At 39.7% G+C, this 27,566-nt stretch overlaps 1 protein-coding gene across 1 annotated transcript; it reads left to right on the forward strand.

Moving 5' to 3' along the window:
- Nucleotides 1-1,496: 1,496 nt before the first annotated feature.
- On the forward strand, nt 1,497-24,573 carry LOC145458229 (uncharacterized). The gene is made up of 9 exons (XM_080336548.1): nt 1,497-1,549; nt 6,149-6,199; nt 6,661-6,696; nt 8,189-8,251; nt 9,611-9,682; nt 9,744-9,794; nt 9,937-10,026; nt 22,062-22,193; nt 23,606-24,573. The coding sequence occupies exons 2-9, from the start codon at nt 6,157-6,159 to the stop codon at nt 24,028-24,030; spliced, it is 912 nt and encodes a 303-aa protein (XP_080192674.1). The 5' UTR covers nt 1,497-1,549; nt 6,149-6,156; the 3' UTR covers nt 24,031-24,573.
- Nucleotides 24,574-27,566: the final 2,993 nt, after the last annotated feature.

The following is a 27,566-nucleotide window of genomic DNA, read 5'->3' on the forward strand; positions in this document are numbered from 1 at the left end:
TACTAATGAAAGCTCTAGTTGTGATACACAGAATATACATTCACGACGTGAATTCATGAACCCAAAATAGTATACATAGACAAGCGTGTATAAATCACATCTTCCCGGTCAAATTAAATCCGATAACAACGAAATCGAGTTCAGTGGCTACCCGCCGGTAGAGAATCCTCACTTGTAAGGAATTATGGCTTCCTGGAGGGGATCAGATGCACTTGCAACATAAATACATATTGTAAATACGTAATGTTTGTAGGCATAACACCAAGATTATGGCTTACAATTCACTGCTTAGGACTGTAGGTATCCCTTATTTTCTGGCGTATTTTCCGCCAAAAACTCATTTCGAATTCAGGTTGACCAATACGTGGGTTACAGGGTCACAGGCATATCTAGGGCGAGCAGCAAGACGCGCAATGAAACTTTCGTAGAATTTGACTGATTTCCGGTACACAAGCAATTATATATTGCAGTAAAAGGCGATTGTTTATGTCACCTGTCAGACGACCCGGGGATATTGGTTGCACTCAAATATGCACTTCTATTCAGAAAAATTACGATGAACTGCCACAATCATGGGTTTTCTATACGACAGTTGTCACTATCAATCCTGGGGCATGTTAACTTGTAGGCCTACTAATAGAAAGTCCTTACTAGGACAGGTTTTTGTTGCAGTACAAATTTGAGGAAAGTTGCACTTCTTTTTCACAAAAGTTGCAGTAAAAAGTTAAATTTAATTTTCATAAAAGTTGCACCAAAACGTAGCATTTATGGACAAGTTCCTTAAAATTATTAAGGTATGATATACTCGAATCGATCCGTATCCAAGGCACTGTAGAAAAACTCAGTGTTGGCGACTTCAACAAAATCAATAGCCTGAAAAAATTGACCCGGTGAAAATATAATTTTCGGCGGTCTAACCTAAATGTACGTCAAATCAGAAAGTACCTCAAATTTAAACTACGGTGAAATAATCAAGCGATCTATTTACATATAGTGCTAAATATTTCCAGAAATAAGGTAGTTGCTTGAAAAATTGAAAAGAACTTGCAAAACGTTTCTTGAGAAATCGAAAAAAGTATAGTTGCAAAACGTTTCATGAAAAATTGAAGAAGTGGCAAAAAGTTGCAATATAAGATTCCTCCAAATAGCTTAAAACACCATACTACATGACTTCTGAGTGTTTGGGAAGCTAGCTGAAGTTGTAAAAAAAAATTGCAAATTTGCAAAAACTTGCCCTAGTCTTTACTACACAAGGTCATTCCAAATTTTAATCTTTGGAGCATTTCTAAGAGTTAGATAAAGCTAATTAAGGTTATGGGGAATTATGACTCGAAAAAAATCAGTAGTGGTGATAAAGAAGAAAAAAGTTCGTAACCACTGATATGGGGAGATAGTTCGAATAGAAGCCTGCCGACTGGCAAGCTGTGAACGTGATTGTATAACCGGAGCTGTTTACCTGATGTCAAGCGTTCAATTCATGTCGATGTTTCAGATAAAATTTCGGAGGAAAGTGTGTTCCAAGGACGACCATGGGAGGAAGACAAACAAGGTTTGGATCCTTGGCGTTTGTTAAGTCCTATAATGGAATTAATTCTACATCAAAGTACCTACATCTGATAACGAAATCATTAGCTTCCGAGTGCTAATCCCAGGCGTATCCTCTTTTCGAGTCCACGAACTACGTCACAGTTTAGCAGTTAGGTGATCTAATGAACCTGAAACCAGTGCTCCCCAGCCGTTGTTGTTACGCTCCTCTATTTGACAACTTTGGAAATATTCATTCCTTTATATTGTAGTACAAGCCACGATGCTAGACCCGAAAACTATATTTTGGTATTCTGATCTGCATTTATAAAAGTCACCGGCTAACTAAGTTGTTGGTTCGGCTTGTCAGAACATATCACGAGTCCAAGTCGCAATTGACTGACATGAAGTATATGTATCACTTCACCAGTAATATTGTTCTCATTCCTCGCAAGCGATGTCCAGGGTGTGTAACGGGTTTTAGTATCATAGGAGGAAATCCATGTGACCGGATTCGGCGGGCATTCGTATTAAGCAGAGACCAACTTAATAAATCAAGTTCGTGGCACAAGACGAGATATACAACAGTTACCATTCGCTACGGGGACAGTAGCAAGCATTGGTGGAAGGCTATATTAGTGTCATCATTGCGGTAGCCTATAGAAATTTCAACATTTCACGCTAATTCGATGCAAGTGCGCGTCTGCCTTCGAAAAGTATTTACCGACCTGTAGAATACATTTAGCGCAGAAACATTTTCAATGCAAAAATATTTAAAGTTTTTTTAATGAAATTCTCGGTTGGCAACTACTAGCCAAGGGTCGACTTATGTGTCATTAGAAGGATTCTAAACCATATAATATAACACAATACATAATACATCCCTAACAGAATATGGAACTATTATTACAAATATAACTTAGATCTATCAATGCTATCCCTAATTAACATGGAGTTGCATGATTTTTTCCAGTTATGGAGCAATTGAAATACCCGTATGAAGAGGAATTTGGTAAGGGTAGATAGCCACTACACAGTTTATATACCTCTTTTTCTCTATATATACTGCATAATGTACAGTGTATGTATATGCAGGTGCAAGCCGATATTGCTGCAACCCAAACCCCCCGAAACTGAGGGAGCTCTAAGAAGGTCAAAAATTATTTCGCAAATCAGCATAAAGTAGAATGTTCTAGAGCAGATTTACTTTTCTTCCCTAAATTTAACGTAATTTAATTATTCCCGCCTGACAAATACTACTATTAACAATCAATGCAAATAATTTACAAATATGAGTCTTACTTTATTCATAATTGTTATACGATTGCATATATTCCTAGCAGTGTTGGGATCAAATCACTGCCTTCGAGTCACGAGTCATTTCGAGTCATTGCACATTTTGACTCGAGTCAAGTCAAGTCAAACGATGTTCGAAGGTGACTAGAGTGAAGTCAAGTCACTCGATTTTTGGAGGCGACTCGAGTCAAGTCAAGTCAAGTCACGAGTCAAATCAAAATTCAAGTCAAGTTGCTTTTTCGAAGCATGAAGCATGATTACGTCATTGATGAACGAATATAAAGTTAAATGTAGATGCAATAAAGGGCTGTATCGCTCACATATACGTAGAACTGTTAAACTACACAAGTAATTGCATAGCCTCATTTTATAGTTACCAGCCAAGATAGAGAATCGAGAAACGAATTGATAAGATGCAATACAGTGCCCATTTATACATATTGATATGATACAATTCGAGTCTGCGCCAGTGGTTGAAGAGTATATGAACTATATTCGATTTCTATATCTATAAAACAAGAGGTTCGGTTAAGGTAAGAACAGAAAACAGAAATAGATATTTTGCTAATAAATTACTTTACTACTAGTTAACGGCAACGCAATCTGTAGCTTCGATCACTTCATTTGTGGTCAATATATTTGTGAGAGAATATTGGCGGCTCAGTAAAACGCACGATCATTGAATGATCGGTCGCTCTCGTAGGTTACACAAGTGTTTGGCGAAAAATCCGACATATGCAAGATAACGTGATTTTTACTTGATGACTTGAAATTGACTCGTGAATTTTGCTCCGAGTCACGAGTCAATCCACAATTCTGATACGCCGAGTCAAGTCAAGTCAAGTCATTTTAGCAAGGTGACTCGAGTCAAGTCAAGTCATACGAAAAAGGTGACTCGAGTCCGACTCGAGTCAAGTCATGACTCGAGTCATCCCAACACTGATTCCTAGTATCGCATGATGCCTTGTGCGGACGTAGGCAAGCTTTAGTATAATGCAGGAACCCTGCGCTAACCTTCAGGCTTTTGCAGAATCTCAAATTTTCGCAGAGTCACGAAAAAAGAGACTTCTACAACTACGCCATTTATTGTTGCATTCAAACTACTTACTACTAGATACTCCTATCATGTAAGGCACAATCACGTTTCTGGTGAACCAAAATATCCGATTATCCACCACTCTGTATTGACCGCGTGGTAGTGCTTCGGGAGACTTTCGCGCCGAAAAGACCTGTTCCCGAAACCTATATACTATGGTTATGACCACGCACTGAAATAGCCGGCCCCTAATTGTGCTGTTCCTTCAATCTGAGCCGCGCGGTGCGAATGCGATCAGCAGAGGGCAATAATACGTCTCGCGAAGGGAAACAGCAATATTGTTACGGCTTCAGACTGGACATTGGAAACTCAACGGGCACTTACATAGAATTGGATGTCACGACGATGGCCTTTGTGCAACATGTGGCGTTATAGAGACGGTTGAGCATTTCTTGTTACAATGTTCTCGATATAGCTCACAGCGTAACTATTTTAAGGACATTGCACTACGAAACAATGTGCCCATAGACATTGTGTCACTTCTTGGCAACCCTTACACAATTTTGCCTGTGATCGATTATGTTTTCCTGACAGAGAGGCAACTAATGCAGCAGTAGAATCTAGTTCACATGCCTACAACACTTTGGTCTGGTGCACAAGGCCGTAGCTAGGGTTCTGGTTTAAATCAGGCTGATTTAAATCAGTGTGATTTAAATCAGGTTTTTTTCGTTGATTTTTGATTTTAATTTTACCATTTTGATTTTATTGATTTTTTTGGTTTTTTCAAATTTTTCGGACGAGATGCGTGAATGTGGGTATTATTATCGGACAATCATGTGCATTTTATATAAACCGGAGATAACATCTCGTCACCGGCACCGGTATATTTCAGCTATTTGACAGACAGATGGGAAAAGGGCGATAGTCAAACAATATGTTAGCGTTTTGCTATTGAATACTGGTTAGTTGTCTGGAACATGCTGCTGCTATTTCCAAGGCACTGCTGGGATACAGCAAGCGAAGCGCAATCGGGAGTCTCTATCGAATTTGAAAAAATCCCATATCTCTGATCCAGTTTTCTGGCAGAAACCACTCCATCGATCAAGATGAATTCAACTATTATGGATGGTCCCGATTTGACTCAACAATGTTTCCTCGCTAACTAAGAGATCTATCGACTACTCCGGACCTATCATTTGGAATGCATTACCACCACATATCCGTGAATTGCCTTATAATGGATTCAAAAGAGCCCTACTTGATCACCTCTTGTCGTTACACTAACACTGTTGCCCTACCTCGCCCAGACATTGCTTCATTGATCATTTGCTACCATCGTTTAATTTTTCTTGTATTTTCCTTTCTTAACTAAACATTTTTTACAGCCAGACTGTTCAGAGTCAAGTGTACCTGTTTGATGCTGGTGTGATCAGACTAGATGACCTTCACGGTCTTATCGATCATTCCTATCTAATACCGAATACTGTGCACGCGTATTTTCTGCACCGCCATCACTGCCGTTTGTTGTGTATTTCGGTTGGATGAAAATAATGACTCTCTCTCTCGCTACTAGAACCGATCAGTAATGATTCGCGCGGCCCATCATTATCACATAGGTTTTCAGCTATCATTACCACATAGGTTTAACGTTTTCAGCTATCTGGATGATAATTCACTGCCCCACATTATTAAAGTGTAAGCGTTATTCTTCATCACCTTGATTGACATGGTCGTCATTCATCCCATTTTCTTTGGTTTGGGTTGCTGTTATTATGAGTAAAAAAACCAAAAAAATCAAAAAAATCGTGATTTGAATTATTTAATTGATTAAAATCGATTTTAATCAAGGGCAAAATGATTTAAACCAGAACCCTAGCCGTAGCTGCTAAGCACCATAACCACAATATACATACATACGTCTCGCGAAGAAATGTGAATTCGGAATCGCGTGTATCGTACGTGTGACCGACTCCCGTGCCCCTTGAGTGGTAATAATCATTCACAGAGGTCACGAAATATAACATGCTTTTTGTGATAGGCCCGCGCCACACTCATGAATAATCCGGTGTGGCAGGTCTCAATAGTTACAATATTCTAACTAAACTCTTCTCGGCCATGCACATGCACACGCAGTCAATACAGAGTGGTGGATATTCGGATATTTTGGTGATACTGATACTGAAGACTGGACGGAATTATCAATCCACCGTTCGAGTCACCGCTCAGGATTTGATCTGGCTTTTGGGTCCTGCATATGCGGTGCTTAAACCACAGTCTTCAACTACATTTCAGGTCAAAATATGGAAACATGGGAGGAGCCCGACTGGCGAGAAGCTGAAATAGGTGAGAAATACTATTAAGTAACATCTTAATATGGAAAATCTGGAGGTTAATCGCAGTAGCTCTTCTAACTCAAAAAACTACTCAAGTGAAAGCCAAAAATCCAGTACTATTCGAAATAAAATACGAGTCACATTGCACGTGAGTCACAGTAGCTAGAAATAAGACATTGTGGGGAATCTTAAAACATCAGTAATATTATCCATTTTACACAACAAACACGAAAGAGATGAGCTGTGATAGAAACTTTCATTGTCATTACGGCATTTATCGAATAGGTTTTAAACATAACACTGTTTTGCTTAGCGGCGCTCGGCATTACCTATTATATCTCCCTTAGCCCAAGCAAATAACTTTTAATTATACGAAATAGTTGTAAAGTACCTATGGTCAAATACCTTACTAGTATTTGATTAATTCGTAGGCTACATTATCAATACATTACACGTCCATGAATATTACAGAGCTGGAATGGTTTAAGCCACAATTAAGAGAACAAGGTAAGATATTTCGACTTTCAATTCTTCGATGCTCGATAGGTACTGAAACAGGCTCTACTGAGTTCGAAATGTACAAGGATTCAACTGAATAGTGTGTCACTAACTGTATGGTATCATTTATAATATGGGCAACAGTAATAATAGTGTGTATTATCACAGCCCATAACTTGACTCGAGTCACCTTTTTAATATGACTTGACTTGACTCGAGATGACTCGACGTTTCAGAAATGCGGATTGACTAGAGACTCGAGGCAAAATTTACGATTCGATTTCAACTCATCAAGTAATCGATGTCGACTAAATCGCTGTATCATATAGAAGTTTGGATTGTTAACGATACGCTGATTAGACCTGTGAGAGCAACCAATCACTCGATGATTGTGCGTTTTACCGAGCCTCAATTGTTATATCACAAATAAATAGATCGCAAACGCAGTATTCGGAGCCTACAGTTTACGTTGCCGTAAGCTAGTATTAAAGTAATATACTATCAATACATCTCTAATTTTTAAACTGCTCACAGTGTTACCTTAACCAACCCGCTTGTATAATTTAATTTTAAATAGATTGAATATCGTCCATATTTTATAATTGCATATCATGGATATATAGGTGGGTAGCAGAGATGAGCGGATTTGAAATATCTATGTCCTAATCCAATCTAAATCCGAACCTTCAAATCCAAATCCAAATCCTAATCCATAACTTTTACATATCCAAGTCCATGTCCAATCCTAATCCGATTCCAACTGGAAATTCAGAAAAAAATACTGATTTATGCAATGGAGGGATTCGAAAATTTTCTTTCACAACCAACGATTCACTTGATTCATGATAACTTAGTAGCCATAAGTACATTAATAACTGATCTGAATAAAGTTTGTCGCCATTCGCCACACGACATTTCGATCTCCCAGAAAATAGGTCAATCCAATCCAAATCCAAATCCGTTCTGAAAAAATGTCTAATCCAAATCCATCCAAATCCGACAAAATTTCACAAATCCTGTTTTTTCAAAACCTAATCCTAATCCATGCTCATCTCTGGTGGGTAGGGTATTGCACCATATCATTTTTAAACTTTCTGAGGTTTCATATTTTATCCTGTATTTGGCTGATAATTGTAGACTGAGGCTATACCGCTACTTCCGTAGTTTAGAAGTTCTGCGTATGGGTGAGCGATCCAGCGTCTTTTTGCGTGTATTATCAACTCTTGGTTAGTTCCTCGATTCAGAATAAATGGGGAATCTATCTGTATTTAAAACAGTCAGCAAAATGCAACGATTTTGAATCATACTTTGAAAAGTCAACTTGACTTAAATCGTGACTTGACTTGACTTGAATCGAATCACCTCAAAAAATTGGGGGACTTAACTTTACTCGGGTCACCTATGAAAATCGGGTGACTTGACTTTACTCGAGTCAAAGTGTGCAATGACTCGAGATGACTCGCGTTTCGAAGGTAATACCTTGATCCCAACATTGTCACAGCCCCCATGTTCGAGAAAGAAAATTCTCTGTTGATTGACGAAGAACCGATAAAGCTATCAACATGTAAGTTCGCTACGTTATTTGCATTAACTATAGAGCAGTGGTACTAAACCGCCGGTCTGCAGACCGGACCGTTTCGTGTAAACATTTCTCCCAGTCTGGCATACATATCTCAATTTTACATCTTAACTGCCAAATCCATATTTTAGTGAAATAAAGCGTCAGAACTCTTAAACTGATTCAGAAAATTTTTAACGTAATTTAAAGCATTGGAGTTCATTAGCTACTTTGGACTAATGGTAGGACCAACCTCTGTTGCAATTCTTGTACCAATCCGTTTAAAAAAAGCTTACAGATCGCGTAAGGCAAGTTCTATGTACTTGATACAGTCAGATTACTGAAATGTAACCTAGTCTGAAAGCGGCGATATTTGACAGTGCAACGGAGTCTATGGCTAACAGCGCAGCATTTTGCATCTCTTTCAAAAGAAATCCAATATTCAAAGTTGTTACAGTTATTTTAACATGAATTCGCTTCGCAGAAACTTCAATAGCACCACGTATAGCGCGCGTATATCGAAAACGCAGCAGGAAATTTCCTATCTAGTTAATGTTACCATCAGAATCTTTTAGGTTGCGTAATTTTATTCTAGTTACCTTTCGGGTTGATTCCGAAAGCTGTCGTAGCTCAGTGGCTAACTGGTTTCGCGATAGGCCTGCGATGGTTTGAATTAAGTGGGCGGTCGTTACCAGACTTGGACGGCTAGGTAATTCTAGCTGCCTAATTTCATTAAATTAGAGCAAAATGCCAGTAATTTAATTTTAATCTAATTAGGAAAAGCTAAAAGTTTTCTAGTTGTCCAAGTCGGGCCGTTACCCTACATCCTAGCCACTGGCGGATAAATCCATTCCGGTACAGGGCCAAGCCCAGAGAAATGGATATAGGTAAGCGGCAGGACGAACATACTACATATGACTTGAGCTAAACTATATACTGCGGGTCACCTATCCGCTGCGGTAGCACCCACACTGGAAACGCCGAATGGCGAAGGCCGAAGGGGAAAGTTAGGGTGGATTTTGATTATTAGAGGTACACCGGTTCGCAACATTTGTTTTGCATTTTGACCTATCCCAAAGCTAAAGAAATGTTGAAATCACGGAGCTACAGTAGTGAATTTCCGTTTAAATAACATTACTTCATTTCTAGTTTCATGTGATATGAACCATTCGTGACGCTTTAAAGAATACATCTATATAGTTAGCTTCACGCTGTTACATAAAATCTAATTGTCAAGAAACGCCTCAACCCGTCAAAATTAGTTTATTGTAATGAATAGTAGATCAATGATAACTGCGTGGTATGTCAACATAATAATTGATAGGTGCACGTCTATAATTGATATTTCGACACGATCTTTCTTAGATGGCGCGGGTTTTGTAGAAGAGCCAATGCTTGCTAGGGAAACCGATGTGGCATTTGGACAAACTGCAGCAGGTAGGTTTTACAGTGTGAAATAGACGATATTGTTTCAAATTAATTCATTTTATATACATAGGTACAGAGTTTCAATCACTGGTTGGTGGTTTTGACATGCTCAACGAACGAGGTATTAATGATATTTATAATACTTATCTGTTTTTATGTTTTGACATTAAAATTATGAATGTTTAGGTATAAACAGTCCATCCATACCATATTTTGTTTGTTCATCTTTAATATTTTAACCGGATCATAAATATTTTCTCCAGTGTCGGGTTCGTTATCACCCTCGTTTGAAATCATTCAGAGAGATATCTCAGCGATGATTCACACTATCCAAAAGAATATTACTGAGCATGGTAAGTCGTTTGTACAGTATTCCTCAAGAATAGGACTTTATGAATACATCCATTGGTATTGAAAATTCGAACGACGGTTGTTCTTAATTGTCTTGACCTTTCGGCAACCTCTAAAACAGGAGTGGGCAAACTTTTCAGCTCGTGAGCCACATTCAACATTTGAATCCATTCGCCGGCCACAATATATAAAATTGCGATACTAATCCAAAATTCATTACTGTTATCTGATTATATATAGTGACCGACGACATGGGAATAATAGATATGTGTTTGTATATTTAAAGCTAACCAAACATCGATTTGATGATAACATACGCGCGTCAAAAACATTGACAAGAATTTATAAGGAGGTCGTCCTTATTGTCAAAGTTAGGGATGAAAGTCGGTTGTCCCGATTCCTAGAACTCGATCTAAACTTGGGTCTGTGAGCAGCGATCTGTTCATACATTTGATGAGTGTAATTTTGGCTTAACTCCAGGACAGACGATGCTGACAGCATCAAAACCATGTTACATTTAAATACGCTTCTACAATATATGAATATTATAAATACTTCTACACACACGAAGAACGAATCTATCTAACACTCTTACGAATCGGTTTTTCAAAGTGCAGCACTAAAAGTAATGAACTGGCTCCAGTTGCCAATCTACAATCACACTCATGGTCCGAATTGAACCATTTACGTTTCATTTATGTGATGTTTAGCAATTGAAAGCTTTCGAAATGCATGGGTCTCGAGGTCGGGCTATCGTGCCATCAATAAAATACAAAACAGTACTATGGTAAGAATATAACTAGTCATTATCATGTTGAAATATATTAATAAAAAATTTAATCAAGTACTCATATTAATTTGATTTATAGTACGCAATTCATCAATATTTTTACGTTTCTTAAGGCTTTCGCGGGCTGCAAAAACGGCGTTACGGGCGTCATGCGGCCCGAGGGCCGTAGTTTGCCCAATCCTGCTCTAAATAGAAAATAGTTCGCGGCACATAAGCTCTTCCGGTGGGTAAAAGATTTTGGAAGGTGATTATGAATAAAATGCCGAGCACCAACGTCTTATCATTGTTTGTGTTCAACTCCGCATTATGGTGGTGGAAACCAAAAGGTCACACTTACGGCCAAGCCTCAGTGTCATGACCCAACTACCAGTGATGACTTTTTCAGTAACCAGATTCTCAAATGCTACTCAGAATTTGAATGTGTTTGATTCTTATTGTAGCCTACTATCTTGACGTCAACCCTCATTACCTCAATTTCGCTAATTCAATCGTCGGCCCAGGATGCGGAGGCAGCCTGGCTGGGAACCACTGTCCTGTAATTTCTCCGAATATATTACTTACTTGAAAGTTTGACTTGAACAATTTAAGTTCAAAAGAGAAGTTTCTATCCAGTCATAATATGTTTTACTTTATTAGGATTACCATATTTTGAGATTCGAGAAAGAAGAGACTTCAACAAGTTACGAAAGATATAATAGGGTACGAGAAAACAGGCAATTTATAAACTGTTACGGAAAATATTATTGGGTTTGACTAATAAAAATATCATTTTCCCAATCAATTCAAGAAAGACCCGCTCCCACATAAAATCAGTTAGCGTTGACCATTATTGGGTTTGACTAATAAAAATATCATTTTTCCAATCAATTCAAGAAAGACCCGCTCCCACATAAAATCGGTTAGCGTTGACCTTTCTTCAGTCAACCTTGCCGTCACTGCTGTCGAATAGGGATGGTGTGAACCTCAGAAAGGTTCAGGTTCGTGTGAACGCGAACCTTTTTGAAAGGTTCTGTGTGAACGCGAACGTGAACCTCATGACGTCACTTGACGTCATATTGCTAATTCCAACCTCACAGTTCAGTGAAATGATATATTAATGTACACGATACCTAGAGACGACTCAGACCACATAATGCCACTATGCTGAAGTACAAATTGACGTTAATAACGTCGTCAAATGCATCCACTGGGCAATCAAATAGTATAATAAACCCATGAAATCAATATCTTCCATGACTTTGCCTACCATTTCAACGAGGACTTGCAAGGGAATATAAGCTTGCCCATAACGGTCTATGCCAGACCGTACAATGTATTCGGCGTCTGGGTATTGCGACGTTTATATTGAGCAGAGTGTAAAACGGGTTTCTATACTTGCTACCGATATTACCCCACTAACAAGTTATGCAGCAGTAGCCAACACCGCAATCGCACGGATTTTGTTTTTATGATACAATAACCATGCGAAGCCAAGATTGACCCCGTACACCAGCTAGATTTTTTACATCTGACAACGATATCAATTCCATTGATTGGTCGTATAAGCATCATTCGCTGACTAGCGTATTTCGCTCTTGATGTTGTGTGTCGTTGCGGGTCAAGCTCACAGCAGAGAGTCAACTATATATTCACAAACGGAAAGCTGGTTTGTTTGTTTGTTTGACGTATTCATGGTGTTTATCGACTACTATGGTAATTTACACAAGGCTAATCTCTTCATTTTATTCCGTAACTGCCGACTTGTAGTAGCACGACCCACTTCTAGGCTTTTTATATGACACCGCTGACACGGTGAATATGGAAAGCTGGTGATCTCGAGCAAACTTTTGTAACAAATCAAGAAAAATTTTTGAGATTGTCAAAGTATGCATGCTCATTTTGTATTGATTTTCTTATTCTGCAAGCGCCATGCATAGAGTGGCCCGCAGTTGAAATGCAATAAATTTCAACCAACGATGTTATAATGAAGTGAAAATTGTAACATATAAAACATGTTCACGGTGCAGAACCTACCATGGTTCATTTGTGAACGTGAACCTCTAAATTTATGAGGTTCACACACAAAATGCGAACGTGAACCTCACGTTCATACCATCCCTACCATCGAAGTCCAGATTTCAAATCGTTCATGGCACTTTTAGTTGTCCGTGTACAATAGCTTGGCTCTCAAAGCTATGAAGAAAGACATATTGTAAAAAAGGTAGAATATCTCAAGATACATTTTGATTTTTTCAAATATCGGCGCTCAACCAACGACATAACAACGACGACATTGCGGCACCGGTAAAGCGGTAATAAGCTTGACACACAGATATACCCAGTGGTTGAGCACGAGTACCGTTCGCGGTAGCACGCCCACCTACCATAAATTAGGGTTCCGGTATCATAAAATGCAGTCCCGTCATAATATGGGTTGCCAACCATCTAAAATTCATTCTTTATCTTCACCGTATCGGCAAAGTACAACAATGAAGAAATGAGTTTCTCGAAGCGTTGAGAAGCGACGACGCATTACTTCTTAATCTAGGGTTGCATTTAAAACAAAAACCAATTTAAAACAGACATGTTTAAACCAAGGCCCTAATTTAAAACATGCTTTTTTTTTTTAGAGCCACGACTTCACGAATATTCAATTGAGACGTCATAGTGGAATGACATTGACAATTGAAAATATAGGGTTAATATATCTCTTTTGACGAAATATATGTACTATTGCTGTTGAACCAACTATTTTGAAGGTTCCAACCATCCCATATCGATATGCGTCGGCTATATCGGGTGGTAATTGTAAGTAGGCTCCTGCAACAGGTTTTTTGTAAAGTATTCACACAATTATGGCATAATTTTACAACTTATAAAAAACACATTTTTTAGAAAAGGCCTTTATTTAAAACACTGTCTAAAACAGGGGCCGCCAACTCAAAACGCGTCGCGGGCCACTTTTCAAATTTCGTAAAGGCCGCGAGCCGCATGAATTCGATATCGATGAAAAATAGGCAACAACGTTCTAAAACTCTAAGTCAATACAACGGTTAGCTACCTAACATAGGTGATGGGAATATTGACCACAAAAGAAATAATATTTTATTAAAGGAATACAAATAAAACAAAAAATCACTATCATCAACATTATTTTATTTTGAACTGTGAGCTGTGCACGATACCTGGAAACGATTTTCAGCGACTATGGAATCAGTATTGGGACTAGCGAGATACGTGACTATAGCTGAAAGGCAATCTCCACGTAAAGCTTAATCTTGTTGGGAAGCCCTAAGCCAGTGGATCTCAAACTTTTTTAGACACGGCCGGCCCCCTTTATGATACTGAAAAATCGTCATATCACGAAATGCAACCAGAATGCTAGCAATCCAAACAGCTAGTTTGATGGCATGGAAGGTTATGATTGTCGATAAGAGAATTCTATAAGATAAATTCCGGACTATACACAGAGCAATAACTATGAATTAAAGGTAAATCGCGCCAAGCGCGAAAAATTTTTGAGTTGAGCGCATCCCCGCCTCCGCATCAGATGCTTTCGCGCCCCCACAAGGGGCGCGCTCTCCACAGTTTGGGAACCACTGCCCTGAGCCGTTTTCTAAGCGTCTCGGTCTTGGCAGTGTTTGGGCCATTGCAAGTCAAGACAATATGCCCATTCATATCAACGGATTATCCCTCGATGGAATGTTGTTGCCATCACCACAGCCGTTTTAGCTAGTAACGAATAGTGATATTGGGCACATAAGAATAGCTTATTTATAAACAACAACAACGACATGTTTAAACTGTTGTCAATTTCAGCATTTCAAATTGGATTTCTTAGCTTTCCTCCGAAATCTCAAATCAGCTCGCGGGCCGCAGAATAAGACTCGGCGGGCGGCATGCGGCCCGCGTGTTGGTGACCCCTGGTCTAAAACATGTTTTGAACAAATTGTTTTAAAACACCGATTGTTTTAAATGCAACCCTATCTAAATAAAGTATAGATCAATGATGTCCAGCCTGCGTCTGTCATTGAAAAATTGATATGCGGCTGTTGACATGAAATTCAATAAGCGATTTCATGAGGAAATTGGCTGTTGCAAAAATGTTTATGTAGATCCACAAAGTTGTATGTTCCTTTATCGATACTTCAAAAATTTGGGAACTCAGAAAGGCCATAAATCGTCTTGACACAATAATGGTTTCTCATTCTGAGCGACTTCAAATTTTCGTCGTCAGATGGCCTACTCTAAGAAATATCACATCGTAAACAACACGAACGTGTCTCACCGTATATCATTCAGCAATATGCTGATTGTCGGAGATTCTCTGTTTATCTTCGACACTATTACTTTCACATTTTACTACTTATGAAAGCTATTGTCTTCCCAAAATATGCGTACTAAACAGAGGTGGTCAGTAACGAAGTACTTCTACTTTTTAGAAGTACTCAAGTAGTTTTCCTCTACTTCTGGTACTTACTCAAGTAGATATGATTTTCTCTACTTCTACTTCTACTTCATAATATTTTGTGATCTACTTACTTACTTTTCGCTATTTCCAGTTTGTCAAGTAGAAGTAGTTTAATCCCCCAATACGAAAGATAGTCTGAGGAATTTCGGGGCTGTTTACACGGAGTACCAACATTTAATATTCATAAAAGTCAAGTAAAGCCCAGAAATTTTGTTACGCTTCGCGCACAGTAGTTATGGAATGACATGTATGTTTTCACAAAAGTGTCAGTGAATATAATTTAGGTACCGGATTGCTTATGGTTCCGCTCACACCGCATTGTCGCCCATATCAAATATTTCATCACAGTAAATATGGATCACCATAACGTTTGAAACTACCGTTTCGCAATCTAGCAATTACCTATCCTATCGTTATCTAGCAGCCGATGACGTGATGTACTGCTAATCTGGTAAATTCGGCTTTTTGGAACGTTACACCTGTTTTAGCAGATCACCTTTGAAGCTTTAAGCTTTATGGACAAAAGACATGGAATTTATTTTCCGCTTTTTAGAAGTGGTATTTGTATTTCACTTTCAATTCCGAGTATGATACTCGGAGTATCATACTTTGAGTTCTAAGTACTTTCAATTCTTTTGTCTGCAGAACAAACATGTTGAAGCATAAAAGCTAGAGTAGCAATGCCTCTATTTTCCGAAAATAAAGCTACGCTAAATATAAATTTTACGATCCACAATATTTGTTATTAACGTATACTAATCGTGCAAAGTGTTGAAACCGCATCCGATACAACTTCTCCGTATTGCTCTTCGCCTAAACTTAGGGTCTTATAATATGGGTAAGGGCGCCATGCCATGCTCTAAAAGTAGTAAACAAAGGTAAACAAAGGGTTAGTATAGCATTTTCATATCAATACTATAATTTGCATCCCATGATGCGAAAGAATTCTTAGTCTGCCGAAAATTGATACCTCCTGGGATGTATCAATACGAATCAAGCTCTCTGCACCTTCCGCATAGCTCAATTTGCAGCTTTTGACGGTCCATGCGAACGAATTAAGATTGTTTTCAAAACTACTTACTTACTTGAGTAGATTTAAAGTCAGACAATTCTACTTCTACTTCAAGTAGTTTTAGGTGGCTTATATAAGAAGTACTTCTACTCGTACTTGAGTAGATTTTTTCGTCGCTACTTCTACTTCTACTTGAGTAGCTTTCTTGACTACTTTGACCACCTCTGGTACTAAATAAAATGAAGCTCATCCGCAAATAAGGCACGAACTGGTAATCGCTTATGTGTATGAGACGGTCCACCATAGATAATCATGTATCCTTCACGCGGCGAGTAGCTATGGTTGTAACAATGAAGTTTTGGAAAAAAGATAAAATCGCGACATGTAAATTTGGTTCGAACCCGGCCACAACGTGACAGGTTTGACCCCAAAACCAAAGTCAGATTACAGCGGGATTGGTGCCGCAATTGAGCCTGCAAACCGATACAAGTGTCCGACTTTTGGCCGATTTAATCCCGCAACATTTACCTAAGTCAGAGCTCTCAAACACGCGGCCCGCGGGCCGCATGCGGCCCGCCAGAGCATTTCGGGGGCCCGCGACGACATTTTAGTTTTTATTAATTTGACAATATCCAAGTGTCACATATATTTTTTCTGGTTATAAAGTGAAAATTCCCTCTTAAATTGCTCCGAAAGCCTGAAACTATTCAATAAACTTCACTATCAAATCCATTTCAAACGCTACCATGCAGTGGAAGATTCACGATTACGCGACATTTCCAATTCATGATGACAAAACCTGACCCTTACACGATTCGTGACTGAAATTTGTGCGTTGGGCTTGGACGCGACCTTTTTTAGAATTACTCGGACTCGGGCTAACTCGATGGCAAAATTAAAATGACTCGAGTGGACTCGGAGTGACTCGGAATGCCGTGAATTTGTAGGAACCATGGACGAAACAAACTAATCGCGTATCAAGGGAATAGTAATAGATCAGAAGGTCGCAGCATGGTATTTAACTAACTAAGCAAGTGGTTATGGCACCCATTGGCAATCTGTTAGTTAGGCTTACCATATTTTGGAAATGTAAAAAGAAGACACTTTTTCAGAAATTTCAGACATGCAAAACTGGAGAAGAATTCTCAAAAACCGGTAAATTTTTCCCACTTCGTGATCGGTTGACTAAAAAAAGGTCATCACTTTCGCTCACAGCTAACGTTTTTCTCTCCACATTGCCAGGTGGATGACTAAAAAAAAAAAAAAGGTCTTCTTTTCGCTCAAAGCTAAAATCACCGCTTTTCCCTCCGAAATACCCGCCGGAGCGTCACTTCTCGGCTGACTTGCGGCATATCGCTCGCAATTTGATCTAAATCTGACCTAAATTTTCAAAAGAGAGGCCAAATCCTCTTAAAAGAGGACGTATGGTAAGCCTACTCTTAGTTTCTTCCGTGGTCACTAAACCATGTTATTAAGGCCACTTGGCTGTTCGACGTTCCGACATGTCAATCACTAGGGCACGTTCATTAATATATTTATATTATATTTATATTTTTTTCTGCTCCTATATTTGAAGATATTCGGCCATGAGATTTAGCCGACTTATCAGAAGTATACCTAAATCCTGGATTGGAATTGCAATGCTCAACTTGCAAATGTTTTGATATCAGATCAGTCTCTATTACCAATCTGTTGAATTCAAAATATTCACAATAGCTGCAAAATTATAACCCGATAGCTTTTATGATGGCATCATACATTTGTCCGCCCATATGGTGTCTATCAAGTACAACAACAAATCCATTCAAATAGTTACAAATGTGATGATTCTTTTCATGCCAGGCCTAAATTGATACAAGAGTAAATCACATTTTGACGACGTGTGTTTACTGTCAGTCTGCCGGATCGGCTCACGTTCAATAAGACAATTCATTCCCGCCAAATAAGGCCTACTTGAAAAGACATAGAATACCCCTATAAACGCTGCGGCCCGCGGCGTCGTCAAAACTGAAAAACTGGCCCGCGAGCACATTTGAGTTTGAGACCTCTGACCTAAGTTAATCCAGCCCGTGATCCGACCCAGCCTAACCCGGATCCAATTTGAAGCGACGACTTACACCTGAGTTTTGAAGCACCGAAGTTGCTCAGTATTTCTATTTCGTAACTAATTTTACATATCAAGTACTTGTAATTAGGGTTGCATTCAAAACAAACGATGTTAAAAACATGTTTAAACAATGTTCTAAAAAAAAGCCTTTAAAAAATGTGTTTTTAAAAGTTGCAAAATTATGCCATAATTGTGTAAATACTTTACAAAAAACATGTTGTATGATCCTACGGACAATTACCACCCGATATAGCCGACGTATCGATATGGGATGGTTGGAACCAATGTTCCCTCTAATTTTTCACGAGTCTGCGCAAACACGCCAACTCACTGCGCAGGCCATTGGACAGCACTGCGCAACCAGGCCCCCACAGGGTGATAAATCAAGCTTCTGGGGGGCTTCGCCCCCCAGACGCCCCTTTGGGCTAGACGCTTTTTGCCGATGCTAATCATCTAAATTGGTGTTCGTTTAGTGGGTGTGTCGCCTGATCGCGCGCAGCGCGACAATTTTTAATAATTCATGATAGAGTCGGTATATTGCTATCAATTTTTATGCTCTATCCAGTGGCGTAGCAGCCACTTGGCGGCGGTTCTGGCTCTGCGCCAGGGGCGGCAGGCTCCAAAGGGGCGGCAAAATGAGGCTGCACAGTGAGAGATAGAAAGAGATAGGGTATTCTTTTTCGCCTGCACCATTGGGATGATTTGATGACGGAAATGCGATACGGACTTTATGGTAAGGTCATCTAGTCAGCACCCCCGTTTTTTCTCATCCGTGATTGCTGAGCGCCTAGCAGCGGGATAACCGCGTGTACCAGTTTTCGAGTATTCGGTTTGACCCGGCCGGGTATCGAACCCACGCCCCACCGATCAAGAAGCCGGACGCATCACCATTACACTATCCCGCTCGGCCCGGTGTACACAGCCGGCTAGAAGAAGCCTAATTGGTAGTCCTATAGCTGGCGTCCCGTGAGGTAAAATTTAATCAAACAGGTCTCAATCGAAAGCTAGTGTCGCGCTGATTCCGAAAACACGAAGTAATATGTTAACATGGCGACGGAACCACTCCGAAATAGCCATCAAGGCCGATTGTTCGGAGAGTTCGCAGAAAAAGGAGAATGCCTGGCGAACAATCAGAGGATGCTGGCCTCAGTGTTGTTGACGAAGTTAGACGATGCATGTTTCAAGCTTTGGACAGATTTAAACTTGAAGCTGAAACTAGGTTTACTGGCATACACCACTTAAACGATATGTTTGGATTTTTGAATTCCCACGAGCTGCTGCACAGCGAAAGTCAGAATTTATTCACCAGCGCTTTTAGAAGCACTTATGACGACGAGGCGGACTTTTTGGAGTTACCTACGAAAATTGTCATGCCTTATACCTTCGAATTAGGGATCATATAAATCAGAAGATTGCTAGCTTTTCGTACAAACCAATATGAGGCCTCTAGGACGAACACAAATTAAAATATGATCATATGAAGTTGTTCAAGTTGAGATTTTAAAAGGGTTAAGAGGCTGGTGCGGAGCAGCGAAACCACGTTTGCTCGTAGTGCAACAGCGTTTGATGTTTTACAGTGGTTAGTTAATGCAAAGCTACTTGATTCGAGACCATATGCTCGGCTCGTGTCTGAAACTTTATCTGGCCATTGGTCTTTCAATTGGGAGCTGTGTGAGGAGCTTCTCAAAGCTCAAACTGATTAAGTCTTATTTACGTTCTACCACGAATAATGATCAACTATCAGCTCTATCCATTCTGTCTATAGAAAGAGACTACGTTCAAAAACTTGAATTTGAGGATATTATCGCTGATTTTGCTTTAAGGCGGCTATTGATTTTCTTTTTGCACAATACACTCATCTTTATTATTTTTGGCCTTATTAACGTTGAAACGGCGAGGCTGAGACGCGGCATATTATTTGTAATTATTTTTATTGACAAGATTGCTTGAACATGAATCTATGTCGAAATTTGCTGCGGTCTACTTAGGGGGAGGGCGGCATTTTAAGCGAGAGCCAGGGGCGGCAGCACATGCTGCTACGCCAGTGGCTCTATCTGCTCACGTAATCAGATTTACCGGTTTAGCTGATCGAGTCAGGTGCGTTGGAAAAGGTAGGACCCCTAAATAATAATTTACCGTCTTCGGGCGTACCTAGTTTTGTCCTCCGTTTTCACATGCTCCGAAGACCATTCCATGTTAAACGGATCGCATTTCTTAATAATTTGGCTTGGTGAGGGTATGAGCATCAGAAACTACCCATTGGTTTTGCCTTCATTAAAAGCGATCAGTATAAACAGTGACAAGCAGAACTAGCGAGTATTCTTTCAACGTTGGCCACACAGGCAAGCGGCTAGCCATACACATGAAGCGACACAAATGGACGCCTGTAACCGCAAGTACTATAGACGCCGAAACGTAATTTTGTGCGACCATCTGTGACGTCACAATGAATCCGTGAGCATGGTGACATATATATTACTAGTAGACGAACGTACCAGAGGACGAGGACGCCCTTCAAATCAATACATGCGATCGATGTAGGCCTATACCGCGTTAAAACACTGATGTGACGTCTTAATACCGGCATTGCACTCATTACCATCAGGACAAAATGATACGAATATTCAAGTCTGACTGAAGCATGAACAATATTAGCGTATGACCTTATCGACAGAAGATTCCCGTTCAAACGAATCGAATAAAATCAAAATTTGTGCTTCTTAGAAGCTGATGTAATTCAACGCCCTGCAGTGCGCAGTTGAAGCAGTACCCGATCAACGTTTGCAAGGGGATGGATTTTTTCAACAATATTGGTGCTTGTACTTGCATATTCTGTATATTATCCTGTCTCACCATACTTGATCAGATTTGCATGATGCAAGTGATGACTTCGAAAATTCACGGCATGTAACTGTACAGTAAATCTTATGCAATGTTCATGCCACGCGGAGAATATTATTCGTAACTTTCTCGCAGACTAACTTCGAGCTAACCCATTGTTATTTATAACTTTGACAAACCATGTTATTTCGCCATTCTCAGAAAAGATTGCGCTATTGAAATGATATCAGTATCGCTCACGCGTGCGAGACCATATACTAAAAGAAAAATCTCTTTCGTGCGGCACCCGTCATTGCAAATTATCATTTCTTCGCAGAGCGCAATATTTACCATTACGGGTCGCACTTATACCTCGGTTTCAGACTTCAGCGATAACACTATTTGCCCCTGGCAATGTTCCCTCTGATTGTTCACGAGTCTACACGCTTGCCCGGTCATTTGTAGAACAGTGCGCTTCGTGTAAAAAAAATCGTCACTTCAGATTTTTTGTGCGCAGCTTAGATTTTCTGTGCGCAGGGACCGTTTCAGCACTGCGCATTAGCGCACGTGCGCAGCTTAGAGGGAACATTGGTTGGAAGCCTCAAAATAGTCTGTTCAACAGCAATAGTACGTATATTTCATCTAAGGAGCTATTTTCACCCTCTATTTTCATTTGTCAATGTGAATCCACTATGACGTTACAATTGAATATTCGTCACGTCATGGCTTTACAAAAACATTAAAAAAAACAGAAAAACATGCTTTTATTGCGGGCCTAGTTTTAAACATGTTTATTTTAAATTGATATTAGTTTTAACTGTAACCCCACTTGTAATTGAGTTGCTTTGTATTTTGCAGATTTGATTATATCTCACCAGCTCCTGATTGGACCAACTGGTCCTCTGATCAACTCCGACATTTGGACATGGGATAGTGAAATAATAGTTAGAGGAGCCATTAACTCTTACTCCTTGGAATTCCTAGCGAAAAGTGAGTTTTATACTTATAGGCGTCGAATTTGTATATATAGGCCCAGCGTGCATACACATAACGGTTGCCAAGATTCTGGACAATCACCCAATGCTGTATATCTAAACTATGCATCATTGTATACTTTTATTTAGAATCAGGAAAACAGTTTTGAGGCATAGCAGAAGACAACTGCGCTAGGACCACCAATCCACCATTTTCATAATTTCGGCCACAAATTATTAGTTATACCGAACGAATGTATTTCACGACAAGAAAAGTTTTGTCGATCTGCTAATGCTCAACTCAACATATCATAGGTTTTCCATCAGAGACAGCGGTAGCGGGTAGAATGGCTCCGTACAACAGGAAACGACTTATATTGTGCTGATCACAACAACATGTCACATGTTAAGGGCGCATATTGTTGTTAAGAGATTTATTTGTGAAATTATCCGCCAATATCAATGATTCGCGGGTCCTAAGCTTCTAAAGTTCCTATAAGGAGTTCTTGACAAATAGAAAGCGAGTGGAAACCAATAATGTACCCTGGTCTAGTCCATGCATTTCCGTCATCGTGTGAGTGACGGTTGGGTCAGCAGATGGCAATAAAACTCATATTTTAGCCACGCTCCGAAAGTTACAGTACGAACCACTAACTTAAAATGTATACTGTATTAGTGTATAAACTGTATAACACTCTTATATTTCTATAGCATATTGAACACTTCATGATTCCAGTCGTGTCGACTATGCGGAGTTATAACCAAGTCACAAGGCTCCGAGTCACAATCTCACTTTTTTAGTTTTGACTCGAGTCATGTCAAGTCATTTTCAATTCACCACCGAGTCAAGTCCGAGTCTAAGTCAGCGAGTAGAGGGTCAAGTCCGATTCATGGTATTATGACTCGAGTCCGAGTCCAAGTCATTGTGTCAACTGATCCGTTTCCAGATAAAGTCTTAGTAAAACTCTGTTCGGAGATATCGAATGGTTCGCATTTATAATATACTAATTTTCCTCCGTTTTAAAAGTTTCTGATCGTATTTTCAAGTACCACTACCAATAGACGAAATCCCAATAGTGTGGTTCCGTTACTATTCTTCGAAATTACAATGAAGTGTCGGTCTTGGCCGTCTGAATCTCGAGTCATATGACTTGATTCGAGTCATGCGCAATGACTCGAGTCCAAGTTGAGTTAATACCCAGATTGACTCGAGTCGAGTCGATTCATTTCCGTATTTTGAGTAAATGACTCGAGTCAAGTCGAGTCATCAGAAAATCGTGACTCGAGTCGGACTAGGGTCATTACAACCCTGCGACTATGCTACTATCACAATGACACCAGAACAGAATTCTTTACGGATAGCAATTCCATTTAAGTCAATGTCTACAACTGTGAACTAAATAAAAACAACCCATTATTTCAATTCAGCCCACGCCTTCCGCAGACCAGACGTATTCGACATCGTGAACCTTCTTCGCTCATTTTTCTGCCACCAATATCCGTGCGAGGCCGGATTCTGCGCCCTCGCCCGATTGCATACCTCGGAGACAGCTCATGACAGCCTTTACTCCCTGTGGGACGCTACAAACGGAAACTTCCAAAATGGAGAAAGCCCGATAACATCATTACGGAATCATATTCCCGATAAAGAGCAGATAACTGAGGTTTTGCGATTCTGGTCGTTTATGATCGACTATTTGGAGAATGTCAATCGCCAAATTTCTGTGATGGCTGCGTTTCCATACCCGGAACAGCTTGCGATTGCCCTGAAATATTCCTCGTTGGTTACTTGTGTCTGTCAGAAGTCCTTCACGGGTCTGTTTTGCGAAATTCCTTCTTGTGTCACGTATTAAATTTATCAGTAGCACTGCCTGAACAATAGACATAAGTGGATTTCATATCTTCAATTCCGAATCCCGCAATAACTTTTATCATGCTCACATCCAAAACCAAATCCGATAATTGCCCGGATTCAATAAAGAATTTCTATTCTAATTCGTTTCAGAATAAATCTTAAGTCCATTTCCGGCCACAATCCTTAAATCTAGTTCTTTCAAAATCAAATCCACACGTCCACGTTCGTCTTTGCTGTGCACGCAGGCCTATATCAACGGTATGTACTTGTACAACGTGTACAGTGCAAATCATTTCTACTTTTTTTTCTCTTTGAATGTATGCATTACATATGTCGGGGCGAAATCAATAAAGGCTACGGCACCAACTGAATAATTGTGTGGCTTAGTAAGCCTCTAGTATAGTGACGATGCAGGCCACACATTGGCTTGACGGGTTAATCTTAGCCCATTAGCCTGTAAATGCATATGAACAAAAGAGGCATTGCATGCAAATTTTGTAATTTCATCTTCTTATTCAAATAACAATATGGAATAGTGCAACGGCTTCGGATTTGAGTTTTCAGAGGCTATCTAGAGCTAATAACCTATTGATATCAAGATACGTAGGGTGCTCTACCAGTAGTCCGGATGACTATGAAAGAAAGTACTGAAAATCTTCAATTATTAGGCCTATAACACTAATATTTATGGGTATTTTCAGAGGTGGTCAAAGTAGTCAAGAAAGCTACTCAAGTAGAAGTAGAAGTAGCGACGAAAAAAATCTACTCAAGTACAAGTAGAAGTACTTTTTCCATGAGCAACCTAAAACTACTTGAAGTAGAAGTAGAATTGACTGACTTTAAAAGTACTCAAGTAAGTAAGTAGTTGTGAAAACGATCCTAATTCGTTCACATGGATTGTAAAAAGGTGCAAATTGAGCTATGCGAAAGGTGACGAGCTTGATTCATATTGATGCATATCAGCAGGTATCCAATTTTCGATATCACAAAGATAAGCATTCGTCCACATCATGGGATGAAAATGATAGTATTGATAAGGAAATGCGATACTAATCCTCTGTTTACTCAAACAGCACGTTTTAGAAAATATCATGGTATTGCGCACTCCCCCATACTATAAGGCCTGTAGTTTAGTCGAAGAGCAATATGGAGATGGTGTGATGGATACGGTGTAAACACATTGTGCGATTAGTAAACGTTAATCAAAAATATGGTGGACCGTAAAAATGCTATATTGTGTCGCCAAAAGGAACATCTCTACACGCTGGGAATCTTCCATTAGTGTTGTTTTGTCATTCGGCTGTTTTACTAGGGATAACTAACCTCCGTAGGTTAGTTATCTATAGTTTTACAACTGATTTTGTGTGTGCTGTACCGTAACCGTGCGCTGATTACTAGAGATGGTGTTAACCACAGAAACGTTCAGGTTCGTGTGAACGTGAACGTAAACGTCATGACGTTACATGACGTCTTATTGCTAATTCCAGTCCTATCTTTCAGTGAATTGATAGCCTATATCAGTGGTCGGGAACCTTTTTTTATCCGAAGAGCCATAATGGCCCTATTTTTTCCATCTCAACTCCCAAAGAGCCATACATGCCAATCAACTGTTACGTCACAATTAAAAATTCATGACGTCATCGTAGCACCAATTCGAACTCACTACATGGGATTCCTCGTGTGCGCCATATTTTCTCAGTAAAATCTAGTATTCATTGTTCGGAAATAAAGGTCAAAACGAGAGGTATAGAACAGACGGGCCAAGCCTCACCCTTGGTAACGCAATTCATATGTAGCTTAGAATTTATTTCAACTGATATTAATCGAATGTGACTGTCATACTGATTACGAAAATCTATATACTTCTCAAAGTATTCGGCGGTAAGATAACGTTGCGCTACACGCCTTCATTTTATCGCCGGTACTACACAGAGCTATACTTACCGATCAAGAACGTGGATAGCTATGACGTTGTGTGTAATTCGAGTTTGTAATTGTCACATTCACAACAGTTCATTTCGCGACGTAGATCAGGAAGACGATGCGTATTTGAAAACTGCGTTTTGAAATGGGCGGCGCCGTGTCTGCTATGCTCTTCGATTAATCAACGTATCGCACAATTCGAGAGTTCGAGTCTGGTACATAGAATTCGCGAGTGATAGTGGCCGCCGGCGCGACAGTAACTTAAATTTGATGATTTTGAAGAGAGGGGGTCGGAGCCCCTAAACTTGAAGACAACATTGTCTTTACCTCTCAAAGACATGTTTGCTGCCACGAGAATAATTATTTTGGCCGTGATTAAAATTTACCAACTACTCGTTGCAATATTGTTCAATTCAATATAAAAATAAATATTTGGCAAAGAGCCATATCTTATACCCAAAAGAGCCATCTATGGCTCGCGAGCTATATGTTCCCGATCACTGGCCTATATCAATGTACAGTACACTTGTACAGTGTACACTGTACACTGTACAGTGTGTACGATACCTATAGCGACGACTCGGGCCACATAATGCCACAATGCTGAGGTAGCCTACATATTGGCGTTTTAAACGTCGCTAAATGTATCAAGTGGGGCAATCAAAGGATATAATAATCCCATAAAATCAATATATTCCGTCGCTTAGCCAACAATTTCGACGACGACTTAACAGTGAATAGAAGCTTACGCCTTAACGGTCTAGCGCAGACCGGACAATGTATTCGGCGTCTGAGTATTGCTACATTGATATTAGGCGGAGTGTAAAACGGGTTTCTATACTTGCTACTGATTTTACTCCATTAACAAGTTATACAGCAGTAGCCAACACATCAATCGTACGGATTTGGTTTTAATGATTCAGTGAACCTATGAAGTCAAGATTGACCCCGAACACCTGCTAGATTTTTTTACATCAGAAAACGATATCAATCTCATTGAGTGTTCGAGTAAGCATCATTGCTGACTACGCATTTCGCTCGTGATGTTGTGTGATTGCGGGTCAAGCTCACAGCAGAGAGTCACAAACGGTAATCAAGCTGGATATTTCGAGCAAACTTTTGTGACAAAGCAAGTAAAACTTTTGAGATTGTCAAGGTGCATGCTCGTTTACTGTAGATTGTTATACTGCTAGCGCCATAAATAGAGTAGCCCGCAGTTGAAATGCAATAAAATTGAACGGAAGATGTCATAATGAAGTGAAAATTGTAATATATGAAAAAGGTTCATAGTGCAGAACCTACCAAGGTTCCGTTGTGAGCGTGAACCTCTAAACATCCGAGGTTCACACACAGGACGCGAACGTGAACCTCACGTTCACGCCATCCCTACTGGTTACTGTCGTTCGCGACTCTGTGTACTTGTCATTATCATGTCACAACGACAAAATTCTTTCTATATTTCGAACTTTGTTAACCTCATTTACTGGCGTTCACTGCTGAAGGGAGCAAGTCGAAAAGCTTCCAGTGGAATAAATTTGGCAATGTGAACGTATTGTTTGCTGCAAGCTTTATTTCTATAAATTGAAGGCATTACTACACTTGCTTTTATGC

The sequence above is a fragment of the Botryllus schlosseri genome, chromosome 2 (genome assembly GCF_051294905.1).
Source record: "Botryllus schlosseri isolate E-star chromosome 2, Bs_hap1, whole genome shotgun sequence".
Lineage (NCBI taxonomy): Eukaryota > Metazoa > Chordata > Ascidiacea > Stolidobranchia > Styelidae > Botryllus > Botryllus schlosseri.